The sequence below is a fragment of the Thunnus thynnus genome, chromosome 16 (assembly GCF_963924715.1).
Source record: "Thunnus thynnus chromosome 16, fThuThy2.1, whole genome shotgun sequence".
NCBI lineage: Eukaryota > Metazoa > Chordata > Actinopteri > Scombriformes > Scombridae > Thunnus > Thunnus thynnus.
In genome coordinates this window covers 25,939,523-25,965,973 of record NC_089532.1, presented here as the reverse complement: position 1 = coordinate 25,965,973, position 26,451 = coordinate 25,939,523, and the positions used below count along the sequence as shown (strand labels likewise).

Here is a 26,451-nt window from a genome sequence, read left to right as displayed (position 1 = left end):
CAAAAGGTTTGACAGGGACCCATGAAATTCCCTTAAATGGTGTTAGCTTAGCTTTTAGAGCTGCACATGTTCTCATCAAGAGCAGTAAACATGTCGAAGATGTGAGGAACCCAACAAGTAAATAAAACTGTAAATCAAGGAGCTCAGCTTGGAATGTAAATGTGGATTGTTCATTTGTCATTTGATTTATCTCATATAACATTTTAACAAAGCTAAACTAACAGAGAATGACTGGCTGCCTTCTCTCCAGGTGGGTGTTGTATGAAGACAGTAACTACCGTGGTCGACAGGTACTGGTCCAGCCAAGCCAAGTGAATGATTGGTACAAGTTCAGCGGCTGGCAGCGAATAGGATCCCTGCGTCCATTACTCCAGGTACGGACGAGATTTGGGAAATTGTAATCATATAATAACCATAACAAACTACCTACACTTTGAAGTTGTTACTGGTGTTGATGGACCTCTAATATCATGAGTCAGGTTGATCTTTTTTTTTTCCTTCTCTCATACAGAAAATATTTCTTTTTACTGTGAGATTATTTTTCCAATTTGACATGGAAGTAACAAAAAAGAGGAACATTTAATTCAATAAAATACCAAATAAAATATTGTCATGTTAATAAATACAGCCAGTTATGTAATATAACTCAAACCTTTCATTTTAAATTGACATGTATTTTCGTCATGTATTTACAAGGTCAAATCAATGTTTGTGCATGTTTCTAATCAACAGAAACAGATGTACTTCCGTCTGCGGAACAGGGAGACAGGATGTATGATGTCACTGACAGGAACACTGGATGACATCAACCTGATGAGGGTTCAGGCCATGGAGGAGACAGGGGGGGTAGAGCAGAACTGGCTCTATCTGGACGGGCAGCTTAACTGCAAGGTACAACACAATACCAACACTGAAATAGTGGCATCTTGCATCTAAACCTGCATTTTTATAGCTTCACATAATGCCAAGAATGGGCATCAAAACTGTCCAAAGAGCTCCTGCAAGATAATCACACCTGCATAGACCTACAGTGTCAGCAGTGAGAGAAAAGAGCAATAATCTCTGCAGAGATGGGAGAGAATTCTGCCACAGTGGCATGCACTGTTGTTTTGTCAGAGTTACCACTGTACCTTAGAACAAGGGTGTGATCAAGACAATAATAGAAAGCAGGAAATAACATGTACTCCCAACAGACTTCAGTCCGTCCACTGGTTACCTCTGCTACAGATTGTTTCTCAGTACTGTCTGTTAGCAGATAGTCTCAAAACTTGTGAACAGATTGCAGTGCAAAGGGCCAAGAGCAAGTTTTTAGCACAGCCCCAAAAAGATTGTGAGTGGCTTTAAAAAAATTCTCATATGTATGTATCCCATATAACTATCTGATAATGCCTATATGAGTGCTTTGTTGTTTTGGGAGTTTTTCACATACAAAAATGAGCAACTAACAATAGCACTCTCAGTTCAGATATTTTTTAAACTAGTTTACTACAATATAACAAAGAGTTAAACAGCTTATACATGCTAATGTTTCTCCATCTCTATCCACCATGTCCTCCCTGTCTTCAGCTGATGGAGGACTGTTGCCTGGGGACCACAGGCAATGTGGTGATGGCAGGCAGTAGGCTTTGTGTTTCCCCGGAGCGAGGCAAAGACAACCAGCTGTGGAACATCACCCCAGACGGTCTAGTGCACTGCCACCTCAAACCTGACCTGGTCCTGGAGGTCAAAGGTCAGATAGCTCTGTCTTGACCTACACACACATATCTTTGTCTAGTTACTTTTTATGGAATAAATTTAAAAGGTGTGGTTCAGCCTCAGTGCAGTGATTGAGATTCAGTCCTAATCCAATTGCGCCATCTCCTGGTGTATCAAGGATGTGCAGCGGTGAAAATGGCTGGCTGCACTCACAAGGAGCTGTCATTATTTTTTTAACCTCAGAACAGATGTGAAAATACAGTATCAGATTCCATCTGCTTTTTCTATATTCACAATATTTGTCTGATGTGTGCCACATGTGAGCAAAAAATCTGTGTTGGTCACTTTAACAGTTGTTTTAAACAGTGTGTATTAGTTTATAAAAAACAGCTGCATTTTATTCTCTTTGTTTCCCAGGCGGTCATCAGTATGATAAGAACCAGGTGATCCTCAACACGTTTGATGAGAGAAAACTGACCCAAAGATGGACAGTGGAGATCCTGTGATCTGATGAGCCTCACAGCCCTCAGCTGCACTTCTGCAGAGAGACTGAGCCCTATGACGCAGCTTCACTGTGGAACTCACACCACTGAGATAGGCTCTAAAGCGGATTTTGTGCAAGCACTGCACTCTTTAGTTGTATTTTGACTATTGTTCACTCTTGTTGAGGAGGGTAACCATTGACTGGATCAACATTATAACCATTAACCAAACTTTGAAAAACATGCACTCTCTTTCTCTTTTTCAGAATGAATAAATGTGAAAATATTGCTTATCTTTAACCACTTGATTTTCAAACCCTGTATACCAAAGACTCCATGCACCCCTCTCATGTTTTCACTGCATGCAGTGAGAGCTCAGCCCTGTTTCAATGCTGCAAACCTCTTTTTATTGGTACTTTTCTACTACATTGTGTCAGTGTGTTTTCTGATCATACTGTTGGCAAATATGAATGTATACTGTATATTGATGTCTGTAACATGAAGTCCAATATGCCTACACTCCAAACATGTATTAACATGTTTTTGTGTTTGTAATTACTGTAGATCAGCAATGATCTATTGTAAAGTTTTGATATCTTTTTAGGACTTATAAGTTGTACATAAGCATCAAGTGTATAGATTTGAGGTTAAATTTCAAAGCAGAACTGAAATAACGATGCTGCCCATTGTAAATATGTGAATGTAAAAGAGAGAACTGTTACACATGAAATAAAAATGTAATTTTCTTTCTTGCATCTTTTTTTGAAAATAAAATCACTTTCCATTGTGTGTTATTGCTGTCGCCACAACAAAACCTGTGGCAACAGCAATTACAATTGTGGTGTGGTGGTAAGTGTAAGTGTGCTGTGGTGGCTGCTTGTGGCACAAAGTATTTGGTGTGATCCATTGGTGCACTGAAATAGACACATTTATAGTTTGATTATTGGCACAAAATAAGATGATTAGCTGCCAACACTTCTTAAAATTCATTAAAAATGTGTACAAACTAAATGCAAAATAAAAAGTGGCATTTCCTCCTGTTTCTAGTCTCCAACATCTAAGGTACAAATAATACTTACATGTGTAATAAATTTCACAACATCACCAAAAACTGTTGCCTCAGAGTTGCAACACCTCGTAGTCATGCAAACTTGATCAACAACAAACATAGGGCGCTTACACTTAAATGCAGTATTCTCTGTATTGGAATCAGTATTCCCTGTATTGTTTTTAATTTTATTAAGATAACAGACACATAGCTGCACAAACATTTACTCTGCCATGGACACTTATCTGTCGGGCTTGTTCTTAAATGTTAGCAATATGATACCAAGCAGAGGAAGCAGCCACATTCACTGGAGGTTATCAAGTCCATCATTAGCTGTACACAGACACAACACTGCAAAGATCTCTCCATCTTTATCTCTCACACACACACACACACACACGACCAAGTGACTCTTTTACTGTAGGTGTTTGTGTGTATACCTTATCATTGGAGGAAAGAAATATCAGTGAAAAAACCCAAACAAAGAGAAGTTCCAGGTAACATTTGACATGTGGAACAATTTCTATTAGTTACTTGGGGTTTCTGTCACTAGCAGTTGCAGTTGCTACTTTCCCACAAAAACTACTACTGATAATGCTGCTGATGATTAATTTCGCCACTGTGCACTGTCACTCTGAGATCAATTGAGGTTAAGCTATATTTGACTAAATGTATGATTAAAGTGCAACATATCCATCATATCAGAGCTGAACTACTTTAACTGACATGTTTTTTTAAAGGAAAATGTATATCAGTTGAAAAGGAGAAAATCGAGTCTTCACTTGTTCCTCACTGCTTCCTTCTCTCAATGCCGTGCTGCTTACGTCAAATATTACATAAGTGAAATTATGAAATGATTTCAAGAAGCAATTTATGTTCACCTTTCCAGTAACACTTTACTTTAAGTCCCCATATTTAGCATTTATATGCAGTACATAAACATTTGATAAATGGTTTACAACACACTGTAATGTTTTTCAGCAAATTGCAAAAGTGTTTATTAATATATTTGTCAAAAACTATAACTCATCACACATCCATAAGTAGATACTGGTATCTAAACAGATAATGAATGACATGACAGTAAATACAGATGTAATAATTTAAAATAAGTCTTCATGGGAAAAGTTATCTGTTGTCAAATACTGTACATTAATAAACACTTAAAATGTACTTGCATCTGATTACAACTACATTATATTGTGTTATAAACCATTTACTAAATGTTTACATACTGCTTACAAATGCTAAATAGGGGGCCTGGTTTATTCCAAGCTAACACTGCAGATGTATATGGACTAATATTAGATGTTTTCTGACACTGTCAATTGTATATGTTAAAATGTTTGCAATTTACATTTTTCAATCAAAAATAATTAGTTAGTTGTTGTTTTTTGTGACTTTTATTCAAGCCAGTATAAAAATGACAAACTTTTTAAAACATACAACAGCAACTGTAGTGCTTACATTACATATTTTCAGCAGCCAAACACAGAGTGAAGCTGCAAAACCCACATGAGAGAAGCAACAGTGGTAACCTTGTTTATGTGTCTTATTGTACCTTCTTTGCAGCTGTGGATAAATTAAGCTGAGACCGTTCATGTACATGATTTCCTTTTACTTTTTACAGAAATTTTGTTTCATAATAGTACAGAAAAGTACATTTCCCACAGTCTCCAAGAGTCAGTGTTATAAGTCTTCTCCCCCTGAGCTGATCTGGACCACAGTCTTTCCTCTGGCATGACCCTTCTCCATCTTCTCAAAGGCCTGGGGAACCTGTGAAAAGCTGAAGGTCTCCTCCACCACTGCGCGGATCTGACAGAGAGCAGATAGAGGAAGACTGAGCAAAGGGACAGGAAGCCTTTTTTCTCAACTATTAGGAGTTATAATATCAACATTGTAAGGCTTAAATATTTGTGCATGAACTCTATAAACTGTATGAACAGAATCAGATCTTAAATGCAGTTTCTTCCCATCAGCGCTTTTCTATATTGTTTACTTTAAACCATTGTTTGTGCAGGATAATGCTGGAGTGAGAAACAAAATAAACAGAGGGGTGTTATCTGCATAGAGGGCAAGATAAGCCTCAGTTGAACTATATAATAAATCACAATGTAATCTATAAAACTGCAGGATTACCAATATTTAATTTGTGGAGATGTCAAATGCATTCAATGATTTATAATGTTTGTGACCCATGCATTTCAAGTCATTCATTTCTAATAATCACCTTGCTATTGCTGAACATTGCTGCATATTTTATTAGACCCTAAAGTGCACACAATGCTTTAAAAATTAGAGGAAACACAGGTCAGTTCGTCATCAGTCCCTGAACAGTTTAGAGAATAAAACAGTACCGTACCTGTCCTGCATCCACCATTTCCCTTATGTCATCCAATGCTGGCCCACTAGGTGCAAAGAATCCCCAGCGGTAGTGAACTCCTTTAACAAGGTGCTAAGAGAAAACAGAAAAAGAGGAATGGCATGAAAACAACTTGTGAAATTTTTAAAGATGTTAACATGACAATGCATGATAATGAGGTCTGACGAAGTGTCTTAAGCTATAAGAAAGTTAGACGACAGGAACTGATACTGTAAATCTAAACATGTAATATCTAAAACATGCTGGTTGTTTTTCTGGCTTACTTCCTCTCAGCGTTCTACCTGACTTTATGACTCTTTATGACTCTGTTCTGTTAATTCCTGCCATAAAAGATAAAGAAAAAGTAGTGATAACTGTAGGCTTATAGCTCTAGCTAGTGTAAATTCTGATTACCTTGCGAGGCAGCTGGATTCGCGAAATCACAACATCACAAGCTCATGCGAGAATCCATCTTGTCAGGCTTCAAGTCATGTGCTTGTGTCCGAACCACCAGTGGTTCCGACCAACCAGCGTCCAATGAGGATTCTCACATGATCTCGAGATCCAGCTGCCTCTCAAGGTAAGACGATAATAGATGTCTGGTGATAGATGGTTTATCCAATCACCTGCCAAGTATTTTTTGAAAGTGCCTGCCCTTTTTTAAACAGTTTCCAAGGACGACTTCTCAGATGCTTCTGTGTAACAAACCACCTGGCACGTCACGTTAGAATTCTGGTGGACTGGTTGGAATTGTTTGTCTTCATAAATGTTAATCAACAAGGTTATGTAATGTTTCAAAGTTATAAATAAAATGCAACTTTGCTCAATTCATTACACTCAGGAGTTTTGCTGCTACAGCCTTACTTGTTCTGGTATGACCATTAGCTTATGGTAGCTAATGTTAGCTAATGTTAGCAAAGATTAAATAGATATTATTGTGTAAGTGACAACACTGAGCCGGTTTACTGACTTTATGACTCCTCTCTATTTGTTCTACTGTTACACTTCATTTTAGCAATCAGTATGTGGGTGTTATGCAAAAGTTTCATAAAAGCCAAATTGCTTTTAAGGAAATAATTGGTATCGCATTTAAAATTCCATCATGTTTATATGCTTCTTAGATGGCCTTCAGGTTTCAATCCTTCATTAGATGAGTGTTAGAGGAGTACCTACACATCTACTCAGGATTCCTATGTATTCATATGCCTGTCAGACCATGCAAGTTACATGGGGTCGAGCTATATTGGACTATTTCCATGTCAGTAATGGGGGTTAGACAGGGTTATACATTATCTCCATTCTTGTTTGACTTGTATATGGATGCTTTTCTGGACAGCTTTTCCAATTCCAATATAGTACCGACTTCAACATCAGATTTAAAACTAAAAGAAAAAAAACAAACTGAGTGTTTATTATGTGTGTCAGTAGTGCTTGCCTGAGGTCATGAATTCACCAGTGATGAGTGAGTTTTAGAATAAATTAGTGTATGGAAATGGGAATTCATTACTTAAGTGGTTAAGTGTGTCTTAATAGTTAGAAACAGCATGAAAAACAAAGGAAGTGTGCATGCATCAAGGCATTACATACATGTATAAGCTCACATCTATTTTTCTTCTTTACAATGTGTAAATATGGTAAACAATGCAATTAACAACACCCAGGATGCACAGAATTGCTAATTTTATATCATCTGTACATCTATATATATGATATGACATTATTCAACACAGGCTTATATCCAGAGACTCATGTGTGTCAGGTGGTTGGGTGGAGCAGCCCATTTCTCCTAAAGCCTTTAACAACAGGGTAAGATAGCGTAACAAAAGGAGAAATGAGTTGACTCAGTCTTTTGTTATGTTTGACGGTGTATGTGTATGTGTGTGTGTGTGTGTGTGGACTGTAGGGATCTTTGATATAAAGGAGTTATTTAACGTGTTTCCTTCAGGTGCATTTGGAAAAGAGGGCACTGCGACAACCAAGCCAGCTGTCGGCGCTCTAGTTATCCTTTTACCAACAATGTACACAGTGTGTATGAGAGTGAAAAAGGAGATGTGAGGTGTGAGAGATCTACAGTATGTTTTGCTTCCTGTCTAAAATGTCACAAAGTCCCTTTCTTACTGGAAGCCAAATCTATAAGTGGACTCTGTAGCGTACACCTACCCCAACTCTGACTGAAAGATACGTCATTAACACTAAAACAATGCATCAGCAACTGGAAAAAGCTGCGTCAGTCTGAATAATCTGTCTCAGATTGTAGTTCTGATTGGAGGGTGTGGGTGCTAATGAGAGACAATGCTGTCGTACATTAGATCCTCCCTGTGGGAGCGCACATCTTCCGGTCTTGCATCACATTGTGTGACCATGAAAAACATAAGCTGAGCACAATTCTATTGAGGGAATTATTGGGGGTTAGTGGGCCATATTTTTGTATGAAAATAGAAATAGAACATTTATCTAAGATGCTATGAAAGTGTCAGACTATATGACACACTATCCTATCTGGTTACACAAGAAGGAGAAAAGAGTTAAAGACTGGTAGCAGAGAGAAAAGAAACTGGATACTTACTGTTTGCTTGGAGGGAAGTGAAAAAGTTGAGTGACTAGTGCAGGAGTATTATATACTATTCAAATATGTGACTAATACATTTTTTATCCTCATTTCAAATGATATCATGTAGCATGGACAGTCTGTTTCCTGTCATACCTCTGTCTGTCTATTCACCTGGGGAAAACCCCTTAGTTTAACAGTCACATAACTCTTTATTTAGCAGAAAAGGGAAAGTTACTCAGGGGCTTCCCCGGCCCATTACAATCCTCCAGTCTCAAATTCATGAATAATTTAATTTAAATCCAGCTTTACTTGAAAGCAATGAAGGATGGTAGCAATGACAAAGTCAGACACAAAACTCCATTCTACTGAACAAGGTGTCATTAAATCACTTTCAAATTTAAAGATAAGGCTGGTGATATTCTATATTTTTTATTGTCAACAAATCCCATGAAAAGACAAAAACCAACAATTAACTGATCGTGCTAAGTACCGTCTGTTTAGCCAAAGCGTGATATAGGCTAGCTTATACACCCCTGTAACACACCTCATTTTTTGTCCAACAACTATTAACAAGACAGAGTCTACAGAGTCACACTAGCAGTTCTGTGAGGCTGTGCTGTGTTAGTAACGTTACTTTGAGCTAAATGCTAATGTCAGCCTGGTGACTCAATGATATGTTAATGTTAACATGCTGATAAGCAGGTAAAATATTCACTGTGTCCACCATCTTAGTTTAACATGTTAAAATGCTAACATTTGCTAATTAGCACTAAACACAAAGCTCTGCTGAGGCTGATGGAAATGTCATTAGTTTTGCAGGTATTTGGTCATAATTCAATTTGTACGTCTTGGTGACACTAGAGGAAAATTCAGAGATTCACCAAAGTCATTGAGACCAGTTTGGACCAAAGTGGTGGACAACCAATCAGCAATGCCATCCTTCGAGCCATGCCATTTGTGAAAAATTACAGTGCCCAGCTGATTAGCTATTTAACAAGTCGTTGTTTGTTCTAATTTCATTGCTTTTGGTTCTTGAAAAACTTGTGGCAGAATAGTATGATTTTGAGAACCCTGTTTCCTTTTCACCCGTTTACTTTTCCCATGTCCCTGTGGCTAGAATTAATTTTAGAGAGTGCAAAGTATGAGCCAACTAAAGATTATGAGCACAGCTTTTTGAATTTTTTTTTTTTGTGAATGCACAGGAACAACTTCAAGACATTTCATATTGCACATTTCACATTTCTGTCACCTCACATCCTGTTTCAGATGTGTGTCAACACAGTTTCCTTGTTACTAAGAAAATGTAACTGAAAAAATTTGCATATGTTCTCGTTACTTGGGCTTATCATTAAGCACTGGTTTGCACTTGTTAATGATGAGTCAAACTCCCAAACAGTACATGTGTGTTCAACACACAGAACTAGACAGAGCTTTCTTTTAAGGTCTAGATACTAAACATCTATAAACACCTAATAATAATTCCTATAATTCTCCTCCAGGTACGTCAGAAGGAAGTAGAGATGTTAAGTTTCGGTTGACTATAATGCCACACGACACTGACACGATAACAATTAGGTTAGGTTAACAATTTGTATCTATTTGTACTACAAAAAAAACTGTGAACCACGAGTGGGTTCATACTGTGGATTGTGTGGTTATGAAGAAATGAGTGGAAAAAGTTGATGACAGTAATGCACAGATGTGAAACACACGCCAACTTGCCGCCACAAATGCACTGCATGCAAGCTTTGCTCTTGCATGGAGTTCACCGCAGTGGGTACACCGACAGGATGCGTCTGAATGTAATGAGCTCTTCAATCTACAAGGTTGAAATAAGCTTTGGTTGTAGATACTCAAACTGTAATTTCATTTAATTATTAATTTAAAGGCATTTTGCAATTAAATAGGTTATTCATGAGCATGGAGATGAAAAAGCTTTTGAAAAGCTTTTGATATAGTTGACCATGTGATTTTAATTGAATGTCTTAAGCATTTGGTAGGCATATCGGGTACAGTTTCAGATTGTTTTTTTGTTCCTATCTTTCTAATAGGACATTTTGTGTGGCCATTGGTGACTTTAAATCCTCCACCTCCCATTTCTCCTATTGAGTGTCTCAAGGCTCAGCCACTGAATGAATATCGACTGTGCTTCTCCTCCTTTTGTCTGCCAGATGTCTTTCAGGACAAAAAAAAAAAAACAAAAAAACAAAACAGTCTCTGGTTGCTAGTATCTACTGCTGCATTGGCCAAAGGAAAGTGCAGAGCTGCAAGCTGAGCAGTACTACCCTTGTGTGTCTGTGGCTCTTTATTATTCTCCATTTATGTTGTCCCCACTTATGTTGTCTGTTCTCTTGCATCAAAACCCAGCACATAAATCTAGATGTTATTTTCGACAACAAACTTAACTTTGACCAACGGGTGAAGCCAGTTGTTCAATCCTGCTTTCTGCACCTTTGAAATATCTCAAAAAAATCTGGAACTGTCATTCACGCTTTCATTACATCTCGCATAGATTAATGTGGTCAATACAACCTCTCCAGACTATGACTAGTCCAGAATGCTGCAGCAAAACTACTCACAAAATCCAGTCAAAGACTCCACATAACACCTATTTTATTTTATTTTTTTAGAATTGATTTAAAATATTATCGAATACTTTTAAAGCATGTCTGGGGTTGGCCCTCGTATATATCACAGACACACAGTTCTAACCCCTTACGGGCCTGAATGCAGCCTGAGATCCTCCGGCAGAGGTCTGTTAGTAATTCCTAGGTCAAGGCCAGAAGCCATAGGGGGGCCAAGCCTTTTGAGTCAACTCTGGAACGATCTGCCAGAGGAGATCAGGCAGGCTAAGTTCTATTTCCTCTTTTAAATCTCTCTTACAAACGCATTTTTTTTATAAATGCTTTTCTCTTCAGAATCAGTTATTCTTTATATTTTACTCTGTGTTTTAGTAATTCATGCCTTAACCTCACTTGATATTATTATTGTATCAATTCTACTTTTATTTAATATTTATCTGGTAATTTCTCTTTTAGTTTTTATGTCTTTGTAAAGCACTTTGTAACTTGTTTTTGAAAAGTGCTATATAAATAAAGTTATTATTACTATGATTTTTCTGTTTCAACATGACAATGCACAATGCCAAGGTCCATAGAGAAATGCTTTTCCCAGTTTGCTTACTTAATTGGCCTGCATGGAGCTTTCGCCTCAACCCCACCCAATGCGTTTGAGATGAACTGGAACGCTGACTGCAAGCCAGGCTTTATCACCCGATACTAATGCTTTTGTGTCTGAATGGGAGCACATCCCTGCAGCCAGGTTACAAAATTTACAAAAGCCTGACACCAGAAATGTGGAGGCTGTTATAGCAACACATGAATGCCAATGGCTTTGTAGTGAGATGCTCAAAAAATATAATTGGTTGCAACAACGTGTTTCCACATACTTTTGGCCATATAGGGAGAGTTAATTGCGTAACCTCATATTGTGAGGTGAGGTTTGCATGCAGAAAGTTCCCCTTTTTCATTGTTTGACTATGAATTTGATTCTTGGCTTGGTAGAATAAAGAGAAATGGTTACAAAAAAAATATATCAGATGACACTATTCTTACTGTACTTCTACAAACTAATTAATATTAGCTGACAAAATAATAAAAGCAGCAACAAACAGTACTTGTGCATTCTTTTGGATTTCCACAATGAATATGTGGAAAATAATTACCTTGAGGGCCTTGGTGGTCATGGTGGCAGCAGTCTGCAGCATGCCATCAGCAATACCCAGCGTGTCAGTGTTCTGGAGGAAGGGTGTCACAAGGGTGACATACTTGGCACCACACCAAGGCTTAAGCAGATTCAGCGCCCAGCGCTCCGTATCCCCCCCTACATTATCCAGGATCAGGTCAAATCTTCAGGTGAAGAGCGGTAGGGTTGGTGAAAAGAAGAGACACCAGCAAAGATACATAAGTGATGGGTGAGTGGGCATAGAAGACAAAGTAAATGAGAGGCAGAATTAGTAGGTGTGTGGGGGGGGGAGGATGATTGAAAAGATGACAGAAATGGAGAAAGAGATCAAGTCTGAGTGCGATAGAGTTTCTCAGATAATTAAAGGCCACAGATTTCCCACACTAATGAGCAGACCGCACAGTGACTGGGTTGCCATGGTAACGAGACACACACTCACCATCTCCAATTAAATAGTGATATAAATGCAAAAACCAGTGTGTGTGTGTGTGTGACTCTCTCACTTCTCCAGGGCACTGAGTGGCTCATCAACAGGTCCGGCGGTGTAGTCCACCACATGGTCCGCCCCCAGTCCCTTTACGAACCGCTCAGCATTCTGGGAGCATGTAACAGTCACATGGGCTCCCCACGCCTTCAACATCTGGAGACATAACAGCATCAGTTCTATCTTCAAATATGAGCACATCAGGCTGAAGTGTGTGGAGTAATTTTATAGTATTTATGTCATAACTACAAAACAAATATATGTTTGGATTACTGTAAGGAGCAAAATGTTATCCAATGTTTGAGGAGCATGGAGGGTGTATTATTAATAAGATCAAATGTTGCTTCTGTGCAATGTGAGCTGCAGTATCCAGGTCACCAAACAAAATGTATGGCCCTGTATGAAACCTGACAGCACAAACAGACTTTATCTCCAGATCAGTGTTGTTGGTTTTTTTTTTTATGTTGCTGTCATTCTGTTGTCTTTGTCTGCATTTTGCATGTGTAGAGAACAGGGGAACATAATCATTTTTATGTTGAGAGAAGCCTGTTTTAGCCTGATGCACTTAAAAAATTTAACACAATGACATAAAATATACAATATACAGCTTGAGCAACATCCTCCTCCTCTTCATCCATACCTGTATAGCAAATGTTCCCACTCCCCCAGATCCTCCAAGGATCAAAATCCTGCGAGGAAGAGGAAACAGCAAAACGTTTCAACAATAGCACCCACTCTGCTTTCTACACCACTGTTGCACAGACTCTCCCTCATTAGGATTCATGTCAAACGCACTTCAGGCTTTAGCGTGTCAAGTTCACTGCGGTGCAAGGGAGCATCTGAGTCGCTGCCAGAGAAGTAGAACACATCACCCAAAAGCTCATTACGGAGCGGGCTAACAGGGACTAAGCTTAGAGGGAGCAGCGAGTGGAATAATTGGCTAGATCAAAGACAAGCGAGCTTCTTTGGGGTGGACAGGGATCAACAACAAGTGGAAATTGCGTGTGGCTATGTGTGTGTGTGTGTGTGGTAGTGTTCTCTCACCGCTTCTTGGTACAGTTGTCTTTAGTGAGCCCACCAGTGTTAACGAGTGCTGACCAGGCAGTGGTTGCCACGTAAGGAATGGCCGCAGCCTCTGTGTGGCTCAGTGACTTTGGTTTGTGGGATACCTGAACACAACACACATCTCACCTTTCAGTGACCAACACTTCCTGAGTTATTATGAGAATACATCTGATTTTCAGCACAACTGTGCCGGATGTTCACACGATACACGGTCAAATCAGTTCTTCTTTCATTAGCACGCATCAGTGAGAAGCAGCAACAACTCGGCCGCCTTTTTAAATCATAGGAGGAACAAAAAAAAAAACATATTTGCTGATATTGAAACTGATTAACACCCTTAACAAACCGCAATCAACAAGAAGGAAACTGACTACACAGAACTGATGAAGTGTTTTACTTCCACACAGATAGAAGCAAATCTAAATACCTCATTGGCACTCAGCACCACAAACTCAGCCAGGCTTCCCTGCTTCCATGGTGGGATAGCTGCCCACACCTGAAAAAGACACAGCAACAGCACGCTTAAAGACATACATAACACACATATAACAAGAAAAAGGGGACAGATTTCTGCTGCACGTCTCAGTTTCTATATAGTAAGTTTATAGTGGTTTAGTTCTACAAGACTGTACAGCAAAATCGTTAGAATACATCTTCCCACGAGTAGATAGTACATGTGTAATGTCACAAAATGAGTCATTGTCTGCTTTAATGCTGCTACAATTACTCAACGAATGTGTGGTGAGAAAACACATATGACTTCATGATCTGGTAAAACAGGCCTATTTAAAGCCGCCTGTTCGCCTTCACACCTGCACATAGAGAGACTGCACATCAGGGTTAGGGTGACGACCACAGAGAGGAAAACAAGCTGGTAACCTGAAATGAAAATGTCAATAATAACCAAGAATTTTAATATATAATAATTATTATAAAGGAATTGTTTGGTGATTGAGGACAGTTGAGGGTGAACTGAAAAAGACAAAAAAAACAACAAGAAGAATTGAAACTTAACACTGAGTGAAACCGAGGTCTCACAAAGGATGTGGGGAGAATTAAACAAATAATAATATAAAGCTATTAAAGGTTCCCTCCGCTTAGAATAATAATTGGTCTGATAGGGTTTTTCTACAAAAAAAGGTTTAGTAACCTTATTAAAATATCTTAAAATTACATCCACTCCTCTTCTCACTCATTAAAAAAAAAGCCTTATCTATGAAAATATCACTTATGTAGGTTGCACACTAGACCACAACTGGCTTCAAATTAGGTGTGAAATCACAAATCCTCCTTGTAGGTACACGCCTTAAATTCAGATTTAAAATGAGCACAGAGAAACTTTCCACTTTCACCAGATTAATATGAAAACAATCTCTGCACATACATCATTCTGCACAGTGAAGCTCAAACAGCCACCTGAAGGAACAATAAGAAAAACACATTTTTGCGTGGAGGAAGACTTGAATTAAAAATACACCAAGTTGGGGAAACTAGAAAACAGATCAGGCTCTGTATTGACAGCATCACACAGCTTTCTGCAAGGAATCTTTTCCACCTCCTTATGTGAAAAAGACTCAAGTCATGTCATGTATCTCAACCAAATGGAGCTGATGATGCATAATCCTGGCGTAATTGTAGACTGTGCATGAAGTAGGTCAATCACAGTGTCCAGATACCCTGTGATGATGATGTTCACAGGGCGTTACGGAGCCTAATATTAGCCAGGAAATCACACCCACATATCACATCAGCAGCTGCTTGCACATAAACACTGTTACTGCCAAACACTGACTTTGCCATCAGGAAAAATTAGGATTCATCAGACCAGGTTATGTGCGTTCATTACTCAGTGAAGCATATTATTATCTTTCTTGTTTAATATGTCTCAGCAGCAAGGTTGCCACAGCTAGATATTTCTGTTCACAGCACCCTGACGACATACTTCACACTCATACTTTATTCATACATGACTCAATGTGTGGAGGAACAAGCTGTTTCTGTAAACAAGGGGCGATCTGTATGTATAATGAAGTGGTTGCTGAGTTTACGTGCATACATCTCTACTCCTCTGCTATTCGCTCTCTTTTACCTCATCTCTTTCTCTGAAGTACTTCACATCTAGGCCACACTCCATGATGACACCGGACACGTCCCTCCCCAGGATGAGAGGGAACTCGCTGCCCGACTGCTTGATATTCAGAGGGTCTCTCTTCATAGACAATGTTGCAGAACCATAGCCACCTGATAGCACAAGAGGAAAAATATATGTACTTTCGGGGGCTGTTGGATAGACTAAAAATGAAAGAAAGATCAAGAGCGGAGATACCAAAGTAATTCTCCAGTCAGTAAGAAAGTAGATCATTCAACATTCAACACTAATATGGAACAAAATTAGGGTCATATGTATTGTAGTTATGTATCACCATATCTTAATGTGTGAAAACATTTTGTATGAATACATTCAAATGTGTGAATATGCTTTTGAATCCGTAAGGAGATCTGTAGTTGTGTATGACATTTTGTGAACAAATGAAAAATATCTATCTGTTTGTGGGTGAAAAAAGTTCACACAGAACTCAATACTATGTGTGAATGCCAAGTTTACAGCTACTAATCAAATCCACGAGTACAAATCAGTACAAATACTTTTCTCCCACATTTGATGCTTTGAAATGCTGGGGGTCGTGTCCACTGAAGGCGCTGAAAGCACGCCCCAACTGAACAGCCTCTGAGCCTCTGAAATTAACAAAACTCATGCCAAACTTCCATATAAAAACACACAATTTAAAATAGGCCTTGTTTGTAGGTGTAGGAAAAGCAACATGGACGACATTTTAAAAATAAAGTAACATTAGGAGCCACTGTTTAATTCGGCATTTATTTTGTGGGTAAATGTGGACTTATTTCAGTAAAAATGTAACTTAAATGACTAGTTAACAAGCGAGCGATCGCTAATCATCGTTTTATTAAATTGTTGTTTTTTTCAATGGAGTTCAGTGTTAACATTTCTCTGCTGAAGAGCTTGCTGATGGCTTCATTTCCGTGTCACCCCTGGAGAAAAAGCCTTTTACGCTGTGCTTTTTGGTGAAGTGTTGCCTGGCAAATGCTCTCCCTCTGCCCGGGGACCTCCCAGCCGAACAACCAGTGCTGAAGCCGGCCGCCAGCACCGCTTTAAGGTTGCTGACACGCAGGCCCCGGGCAGGATGCCTCTGGATGCACCAGACCACAAACCACTCCGGCAGGTGGGTGATGTGATGGGTGACGTACTGCGATTTGGGCGGTACTATTTTCAACATCTCCATCTCATTTTTCAGCTAAACAGTACACACAAAGTATGTTTCTGAAAATATTTGAAACAGGCAATGCAGTAACAATCTTGATTCATATTTGATCAGCACTGGACGAACCTCATTTGCATAAAGTTGAGCTTGATTTGTGATTATGCACGCAGTTTCAGATATGGTGACACATAGCTACAATATGAACCTAATTTTATACCGCACACTTCCAGGATCGTTTCACATTTGTATAAGTGTGTCTTAATACAGTTTGCTGTCATTGTTCCTCTTGTCCATACTGGCCACAAAATGAAATTCCTTTCTTTTTTATAATGTAAGTCAAAAACTTTTTTTTCATTTACATAAAGGGTATTTGTTAAATTGCTATCCAAAATCACAGTGTGACTTTGATAGTTTTGATATCTGGTGATTTTAATATTCATGTTACAGTTCTGTCAGTCAGTCACTCTGAATTATTTGAGATTAAAAAGCCTGTTACTGGTCCCACTCATAACAAAGGGCATGCTGTTTATTGTGTTTTATTCAGGCCTTGACACAATTACATAGGTGTTGACCTTTCTACCATTTTTGCATTTTCTTCAATTTGAGCTGTTTCCAAAGCAACCGAAGTGAATACTAATGGCTAATGAATACAGCAATGAATATATAAAGTATACATTAACCCCACTGCCATCATGACCATGAAAATTAATCCATTCATCATTTTGGGTCCTTTTTTTTTAAACAAAAAATGACAAAATTATCTGGTTCCAGCTTCTTAAATGTGAATATTTTCTGGTCTCTTCGTCCTCTATGACAGTAAAATGAATATATTTGGGTTGGAAAGGACATTTTAGGTTGCATCTTGGGGTTTAGGAAACATGTTTCACCATTTCCTGACATTTTATAGACCAAACAACTAATCAGCATTGTTGTTTTTAAAAAAGAGACTCAAACAATGAATCAGTAATCAAAAGAGTTGCTGATTAATTTTCTGATGATCAGTTAACTGATGAATTGACTAATTGTTTCAGCCCTAGTGGGGGGTATTTAGGTCACTAGTGAGATTGATCACAGAGCCCATCTCTGCAGTGAAAGCAACCAGGATCTCAACAGCCTGACAACAGACAAACTGTTCTGAGTTTTCCGAAAGATGAAAGTCAGAGTGCAAGCTAGTGACATTTTCACTTCCACTAAGCGATCACTGCTGGTGCCCCTCACTATCTACCCACACACAAACACACCACCTCTTTAGGGTCACAGACTGGTATAAATGATTCATTTTGAGAAACAGGAAAACCACAGGCAACATCATTTTTGCACATCTGAATCTCTATCCTGACTGTTTCCTCTCTTTTGCTCACAGAGAACATTATCTCCCACTTAAGCTTGGCTATGCAGTCACATGTCAGATGTGGATTTGTTTCTTGTCACAATCACGTATTCATTATAGCTTGTAGAGTCTCTTAGCACAATCTCAGCCTGCAGGGTCAAATATCATACACATAGTTATGAATGTATATTCTAATATTCAGCCTCACCTGTCACTCACCTCTCATGCTGACATCAATTGGGTTCAGTCCCGCTGCAAACACTCTGACAATGACCTCATTGGGGTAGTTGATGACGGGGAAACTGGCATTTTTAGTGAACCTTAAAACGTCATTGCTTCCATATTTATCAATGACCCAGGCAGGCATTATAGTCATGCAGCTGTTGGTGGTACTGAACAGTCTAGTCTGGCTGGAAACTGACGTGTTCACATTTGGTGATTTACTAAGACCAAACAACCACCTACTGTATAATAAGTGCCTCATAGTTCTCATCTTTCAACTCTTAAACAATGTCAAATAAAACGGTGCGTTTAGTCCCTGTTACAGACACTATGCTGACTCGCTCATTACACGTCGTTATGAGCCACGACTAACGTAACCTTCTAAATAGAAACATTTTCCTCTCATACAAACATATCTAACTAGGCATTTAGGCTGCATAAAATAACCCCAATGTTTATCATTTCAAAACGTCCTCTCTCGTAACATGCCACTTCCGTCACACTAGTGTGCTGGACACACCACTCAGCGCCTCCACCAATCAGAGCGCCGTTTGCTCAACTGCTATCCAATCAAGGAAAGCGCTGTTAGACGTTGATGACCGAAACAAACATGGAAGCCTCCGAGTGCTGCACACTGTACGAAGGTTGATGATAACTTGAAAGGTTGTCTCCAGACATACTGTGAACATGCTCAGCCTGACACTGAGGGAGGTTTGTACGACTATTCACGAGTCCTCTGAGCTTTAGTTGTTGGTGTCTGTGTGCTGCGTGTAGCTGTGCAGTGGACATGTTGTGCTGTGGATTTATAACTAGCTTAAGTCAGACATAATATTTCTGACATACTGTCAGGAAACAGCATAAAGACGCCTTGTCTGTTTTTTCTGCTCTCTGTAAATTCAGTGTAATTGTATTATGAATATAGTAGAAGACATTGCAAAGCAGGGCAGCTACTAATAAACTCAATAACTGTCTTAACTGTCTTCTCTAGTTGTTAATTGAATATGTACGTCTGCAGTCAGAAATTATTCGGCCGTGTTTCAAAACCAATACAATAACTAAATATTTTTACAAGTGTTTGTGTTTCCCTGTTGAACTGCGGTGGAAGTATAGTAACAAAAAGAGGGATTTTCGCACTAAACAGACTGTAACGTTGAAAGATATCTACTTGATTTGACTCATTTGGACACTGAAGCTTCATATTAGCTTCAGATAAACTTTTAAATACATTTTTGCACAGAAGGAGGACTGTGGATTTTGTCCCCATCACTTACATTATATGTGCATAATGAAGGGATCTTCTAATGGACAGGAGGAATGATTATGGCTATGCAAACAAAACTGTATAAAAATACAAAGTACTGTACTATATAGCCTTAGTAAAACAAGACATTTAAGGATGTCAGCTTGGGCTTTGTGGGAAACAGCAACTGACATCTGTCACTGTTTTCTGACATTTTATGGACCAAACAACTAATCAGTTAATCAAGAAAATAATCAACAGATTAATTGATAATGAGAATAATCGTTGGTTTCAGCCCCAATTACTACTGACGCAGCAACATGTAAATGCATTTTAATATGAAAGTTTAGAAAATTTTAAATATTTTATCTGGTGTTGAGTCGTTAAATGTAAATTCTTAATTGTTAAAGCTGTTTAACAAGAGAAACTGCCAAACATTTGCCGGTTCCATCTTTTGGCGTTTCATATACTCATCAACTAACTGATTGATTGTAAAAATAAAACGTTAATAAAAAAAAACAATCATTAGTTGCTTCACAGTATTGACTGCGGAAATATTGCAGAGTAGAAGTACTGTATAAAGTAGCATAAAATGTAAATTTACATGTAAAGAACAAATATTTTGAAAGTGAAATTACTCTTAAGTTACATTCCTCCACTGATATTTCATCATTATTCTCCAGGTGTCCTTGGCACTCCGGGAGGGAAGGATCTCCCCAACAGAGCTTTGTAGGAAATGTCTTAATCGCATCAAGAAAACACAGCATCTAAATGCTTACCTCACTGTGACAGAGGAGCTGGCACTGAAGCAGGCACAAGAAGCAGAAACCAGACTGCTGCAGGGTAAGGACACGCAAGTGTGTATTTCATCTGTTGTGTGTAGAGTCATAGGTGTTACAGTTTGATCCTGTCTTCCTTTAGGTGCTCCCAAAGGTCCTCTGGATGGAATCCCCTTTGCGGTCAAGGACAACTTCTGTACAGAGAATATCAAGACCACATGTGCTTCCAGGATGCTTAAAGGTCTGTGTTTACTTCAGTTTAAAGTTATTCTGTCTCATGTTTCCCACTTAATATAAATAATTACCTGTAATAATAACCTGACCTTACTTTTTCTACAGACTACACTCCACCATACAACGCTACAGTGGTCCAGAAGCTCCTTGACCAAGGGGCTGTTCTCATGGGGAAGACTAACATGGATGAGTTTGCTATGGGGTAAGGCCAATATTATCAATATCAGAGTCGTTTTTCATGTACAGCACATAGTCAGTTACAAATACCAGTCTGCATTTGACAATTGCTTTTTAAAGCTCTTACAGCTGTGTACAAATGCAAGATGAGACTTAAATGCAGTGACAGACAAAAATTCTTAAAAATGCACTCTATTTGTCTCCCAGGTCGGGCAGTACGGACGGGGCTTTCGGTCCAGTGAGGAACCCCTGGAGCTACGCTGCTTCCTACAGAGAGCAGACTGGGGCGGTGCCAGACTCTGACTGGGTCATCTCTGGAGGAAGTTCAGGAGGAAGTGCTGCAGCCGTGGCCTCACTCACCAGCTACCTGTGAGGGGACACAATCAGATTCATGTTCATTGTCCATCCCAAAACTGTTAAAAAAGGGACAGATAATAAAGATTTGATTCAAAATGATGCTTACAAATTGTAATTTACTGTTTGGTCCATTCCTGGCAGGGCTTTAGGTTCGGACACAGGTGGTTCCACCCGTAACCCGGCAGCACTGTGTGGTGTTGTGGCCCTGAAGCCCACCTATGGCCTGCTATCCAGGCACGGCCTCATACCTCTGGTCAACTCCATGGACGTCCCTGGCATCATGACCCGCAGTGCTAGTGATGCAGCCATCGTCTTAGGTAGGAAACTGATGACGACCTCTTATTAAACGGGTGACACTTCCTTGTGCTAAACTGTAAGCTAACGTGTCCCATCTGGACCCACATAAAACAATTGTTTTGTTCCTGTTTTATGATCAACAAAAACAATCATTCCCCTGATTCATTGCAAACTCATTGAGTACAGTGATCCAAAATACATCCCAGCTCAAATATAGCTATCAATTTCTGTAATGTTTCTGTTTTTTTTATTGACTAAGGTGAATTAAAGACACCAGAAGTGTTAAATGTTAAGGAGGCATGGGGGGACTATTTTACATAAAACAATAGCTCTAATTCAATAAGATATTTCTGATGAGGTGCATTCCACGCAGCTGTGACTTCCTGTCTGTCTACTGACTAAAATTATAATAAAACCTCATGGGAGAAGTTCAATTAGCATACCGACTGTCACCTGCCACGTTTCCTCCAACATCCAGTTTAAGTCTCAACATGTGTTCTTGCCCAAATACCACAAGAAATACTGACGTAGACATGACGTATAAAAAAACCACAGTGCTGGGCATTTGTCATACTGCCCTCAAATGATGACCTAATGGACCTAATCTGGGATTTTATTGACATGTCACACAGGTATTCTACAAGGCCTGGATATGAGAGACTCAACAACAGTCCCAGCCCCCTCATCATCAACAGAACTGCCTGAAGACTTTGACGTCAAAAATATCTGCGTAGGCATTCCGAAGGTGAGTTCAGTTTTGTGTTAAAATAGTTATTTTCTGACAGCACATTTTCCTCACAAATCAACTGGAATCATCACACAAGCATTTCATACAAGGGTATTTGACAGCTAACACTTGCAAAATATTATAGAAATTTAGTTTTCATTATTAAACATATGGTAGAGAACAACAGTCCTTATGCTATTAGAAATAATGGGAAGTAATAAGTAAGGAATGTAGAGATATATGTATTATTTATTTCTACATCTTCTACTGCAGTGGTTTCAATCCATGCACTGCACTTGAAATTTATAGGTTTTTAGCAAAAAGATCGTTAAGTCAGATTCCTTGTACATGACTTTATACTGTATAGACATCAAGATTACTCAAAATAAAATATCTTGATGAACACAGATACATTTGGGCTCATAAAGCTGCTTCTCTTTCCTGTCGGTGAATGTGTGTCAGGAGTACCACGCCCCGGGTCTGTCGGAGGAGACTCTAGCGCAGTGGAGTCGTGTCGCTGACATGTTCGAGAGGGCGGGGGCGCACGTGAAGCAAGTCTCCCTCCCCCACACCCAGCACTCGATTGTGTGTTACCACGTCCTGTGCCACGCCGAGGTTGCATCAAACATGGCCCGTTTTGACGGCCTAGAATACGGTATGAACAGGTAGATCACAGGAAACGTGCTGGATTGTATCATAAAACGCCACCGCGCAAGTTACAGCGAAAAGATTTTGGAGAAATCACTCGATGTTCTGGCTCTATCGTATGTGTCGCCAGCATGTCAGATGATGATGAAGATAATGTCACTGATATCTGTCCCTCTCCTATCAGGCCACCGTAGCAAGGTGGACAGCTCGACGGAGGCCATGTACGCCTCAACCCGACATGAGGGCTTCAATGACGTGGTGAGAGGGAGGATACTGTCTGGCAACTACTTCCTGCTCAAACAGTAAGACAACAGATTGAACCTTGTCACACCAATCTTTCTCAATCCACTGACTCCAGACCCTTTATTGCTTTGACCTTTTCCTCTGCTGTCATTGGACTCTGCAATCCAATAAGCCAATTTGGTCATTTGCTAAGTTTCCTTTCTTTAAATTTAAGAGAGAGTAATATCGTTCAGTGAATCTTTAATATTTCCCAATATTTCATTTTGACAGAAACTACGAGCACTACTTTTTGAAAGCCCAGAAGGTTCGCCGGCTGATCGCGGACGATTTCAAACATGTGTTCAGCTCAGGTGTTGACGTGCTGCTGACACCAAGCACTCTCACTGATGCCGCGCGGTACTCCGACTTCAGACAGGAAGACAACCGAACACGCAGCGCGCAGGAAGATGTCTTCACTCAGCCTGTCAACATGGCAGGTAGAGAGAGAGAAAGGATTAATTCATTTTTGAGTTGGCACGTGGGAGGATTCAGGAAGTCGTTTTGCTTTTTTTTTTGTGTGTGTTTGTATGCATGGAAACACATAATATATACATACATCCACTTTCCTGTAACTTCACCTGAAACTATTCTAAATTATTTCCTTATTCAAATAATAACAAAGGCAAATTGCATGACAAATGTTGAAGTAAAATTTAAAAGGGGAAATGAGTCATGTGAGAAGCAGAAGTTCTCTGTTGTAAACCTCTGAAGGCAAAAAAATCATAACCTGGCCAACACATTATCATTTCAGCTCAGATCAAGTGTAGCTCAGAGGCTTATGGGATGTTTACATTCAGTTAAACTTTTTCCAGCCTGTTATCGCTCTCCAAACTAACCTCTAACTAACCTTGAGATCCTAAATCATTGCCTTTACATGAACTTTCCTTCAACCCTCTTTTTCATCACCCCCAGGTCTCCCGGCTGTTTCAGTGCCAACCGCTTTATCAAGACGAGGCCTTCCCATTGGCTTACAGCTCATAGGCCCAGCCCTCCAAGACAAGAAGCTGCTTAGTGTTGCCCAGTGGATGGAGCAGAGGGTTGGGTTTCCCTCCATCAGTGAGTTTGGAGACTCCAGTGAGAGCAGGAATGAGACGGGTGTGACCAAAAGGGAGCAGATTTCAGCTGTATGAAGAGAACCGTGGACACTGTTCACAGAATCACACTAAATACAAGCACACATTGTGGACTTAAGATGGACTTTCTTTGCTTGTAAGATGCCATATCTGGACTTTTTCATTGGAATTATGTACATCACTCACATGATAGCTTTAAGCATCTGTAATGGAATGAAACACAATTATAAGAAGTGTCAAACTGTCTTACAATATGCATCATGTTTGAGTGGAGAAACGTGTTTTTCAGCCTGTGACATGCTGCTGTATTTGTGCTGTTAAAAAATGCAAGACAGGTGGATTATCTTGACAGAGTGATATTTCTTATACAGTGTCCATGTGCACACGTACTGCTAAAACTGACCTCTACTTTCATCACTTTGCTTGTTGATAGAAAAAGACCAGGATTGGCTTTTGAACTAGTTGTGATGTCACAAATCCTGCTCACAGGCCCCGCCCCTTAAAATTAGATTTTCAGTGAGCACAGAGAAACTTTCCATTTTCAGCAGATGAATGTGAAAACAGTCTTCTAGTGTCAAACTCTGCACAGTCATCATTCTATACAATGAAGCTCAAACATCCAACTGTAGGAACAAGAAGAAAAACATTTTTGAGTGGAGGGAGACTTTAATAAATGGAGATCTTTGATTGCTAAAAACTACATAAATGTGTACAGTATTTCCTGTTCCTGTCATGAAATTATATTCATTTTTAAAAAGCCTTTTCTGACGTCCTTCTGCAACATCCACATGATTAAGTTTATCTCCACAATTTGTGGAGATAATTTGAAATGTATTAAAACAATATCCATATTTTTCTGCAAGTTTATGTCTGAGAGAAGATATAAATCAGTCCATTTCCATTGCAGGAGAGTTGGGTAACAACTTAACATGATCAAACAGCACCAGTGAACTCTTAAAACCATTTTGGCTCAAGCAGACACTTGCCCTGAAATGTTAAGACTGTAGTACACATTAAAGTCAACTCAAGTGAAATTAATCCAGTAAGCCAATTACAGCTCTGGAAACTGTCCTAAACTGAGGTGCTATACTAAGTGCTTAAAGAGTCAACAGTAACATGCTCTCAGTTGACTCCAGCTCCATGTAATCCTGACCCATTTCTCTGCAGGAGGGTATCTATACTTGGTCCTTGTTACACTCACGGTTAGTCCTAGTAATTCAACTGAGTTTTGTGTGTGATCGTAATTGTTCACACACAATAAGACAAGTGGTTTTACACAGAAGAAGATAAGTGGTTTGTGTTTTTTCTGGTGTATTAACCTAGCCTACACAAAGGGTGTGAATCTGTGAACTTTTGATGAATTCATATGACGGATGTTTGAGCAGAGATGCTGGTGTACTTTGCTCACCAAACCACTGCAGAATAACTGACAAATTAATCATCATTTTATCTCATTTCCTGTTCACTGCTATGACTAAACATACACTCTTCCTGTTTTGTTTTTCCCCTCTGTATCAGTGTCTATACATAAATACACTGTATCTACAACAGTGTCTATATAATATTCAATTACTAAGGCCATACGGTGTTTAAATATACAGGGTTGACCTAAGCTATACTTCCTTCCCTAGTCTTAAAAAATATGACCTCACAACCAAAAGTGTGTCTGTGACTAGAATCCTTATTTTAATTTAACTTATTTTTAATAGAAATAACACTGTTTCAAAAATTTTCAACAACAAAAGTACAATTAGATATGCTTAGAATATTAGAATACTTGAATAGATTAAACTAATTGATTTGCTTTTGGAAATAAGCAGAAGAGATCAAACTCCAGATGTACTTGTGTATACTGATACAGTATTTGTATACTTGTGTAGACTGGACTCACCAGCTCACCTCTTCACACTTTTCCCCTTGAGAACTGTGCCAGAAATCCTTACTTTGCTTTGCAAATAAATTGGAATATTCTAACAGCACCAGCAGATTTGTGCTACTATTCAAGACCAGGTCCACCATTCCCTAATTGTGTTATAGGCTTGCACCCCCAAATCCCCAAATCCCAGCTCACTGTTGCTACAATTAGCATGCAGCTAGCATACTTGCCAATTTTAGACTACTCCTGCTGAGAACAACACAAAGCATCTATTGAGTACTCTACTGTATTTGAAGTAGCTGGGCATGCCTGATTAAGATAATTAAGAATAGGATAAGGCCAGTTAGGGCTTGTTACATTAGCAAGCGCTTCATCTTTAGAGGAATAGGTTGACATTTTGTGGAAATACGCGTATTCATGTGTATTGACACAGTCAGTCTATCTGTTTCCCCAGTCTTCCAGTCTTTATGCTAAGCAAGGGTGTAAGTTTGATGTGG

At 39.2% G+C, this 26,451-nt stretch overlaps 3 protein-coding genes across 5 annotated transcripts in view; 2 read left to right on the top strand and 1 right to left on the bottom strand.

Moving 5' to 3' along the window:
- crybg1a (crystallin beta-gamma domain containing 1a) overlaps nucleotides 1-2,923 on the top strand; it is a 46,863-nt gene extending 43,940 nt beyond the window's left edge. Inside the window, exons 20-23 of the mRNA XM_067614261.1 lie at nucleotides 251-374; nucleotides 733-891; nucleotides 1,567-1,729; nucleotides 2,113-2,923. Coding sequence (XP_067470362.1) covers nucleotides 251-374; nucleotides 733-891; nucleotides 1,567-1,729; nucleotides 2,113-2,201 — 535 coding nt within the window. The 3' untranslated portion in view covers nucleotides 2,202-2,923. The remainder of the gene's footprint in view (nucleotides 1-250; nucleotides 375-732; nucleotides 892-1,566; nucleotides 1,730-2,112) is intronic.
- Nucleotides 2,924-4,822: 1,899 nt separating this feature from the next.
- On the bottom strand, nucleotides 4,823-18,784 carry rtn4ip1 (reticulon 4 interacting protein 1). 3 transcript variants are annotated; one of them, XM_067614263.1, is made up of 9 exons: nucleotides 18,262-18,784; nucleotides 15,521-15,672; nucleotides 13,859-13,927; nucleotides 13,411-13,535; nucleotides 13,007-13,055; nucleotides 12,386-12,522; nucleotides 11,863-12,046; nucleotides 5,588-5,680; nucleotides 4,823-5,040 (listed from the first exon to the last, which is right to left on the bottom strand). In XM_067614263.1, exons 1-9 carry the CDS (start codon nucleotides 18,533-18,535, stop codon nucleotides 4,915-4,917), a joined length of 1,209 nt encoding a protein of 402 aa, XP_067470364.1. In that variant the 5' UTR covers nucleotides 18,536-18,784; the 3' UTR covers nucleotides 4,823-4,914. The 3 variants fall into 3 exon arrangements, with proteins under 3 accessions (XP_067470364.1, XP_067470365.1, XP_067470366.1); XM_067614264.1 differs by having other exon boundaries at nucleotides 18,251-18,332; XM_067614265.1 differs by lacking the exon at nucleotides 18,262-18,784 and adding an exon at nucleotides 16,503-16,640.
- Nucleotides 18,785-18,839: 55 nt separating this feature from the next.
- On the top strand, nucleotides 18,840-24,722 carry qrsl1 (glutaminyl-tRNA amidotransferase subunit QRSL1). The gene is made up of 11 exons (XM_067614262.1): nucleotides 18,840-18,975; nucleotides 20,188-20,347; nucleotides 20,426-20,524; nucleotides 20,623-20,719; nucleotides 20,902-21,063; nucleotides 21,193-21,368; nucleotides 21,981-22,093; nucleotides 22,538-22,730; nucleotides 22,908-23,025; nucleotides 23,237-23,442; nucleotides 23,918-24,722. Exons 1-11 carry the CDS (start codon nucleotides 18,952-18,954, stop codon nucleotides 24,133-24,135), a joined length of 1,566 nt encoding a protein of 521 aa, XP_067470363.1. The 5' UTR covers nucleotides 18,840-18,951; the 3' UTR covers nucleotides 24,136-24,722.
- The last annotated feature ends 1,729 nt before the right edge of the window (nucleotides 24,723-26,451 follow it).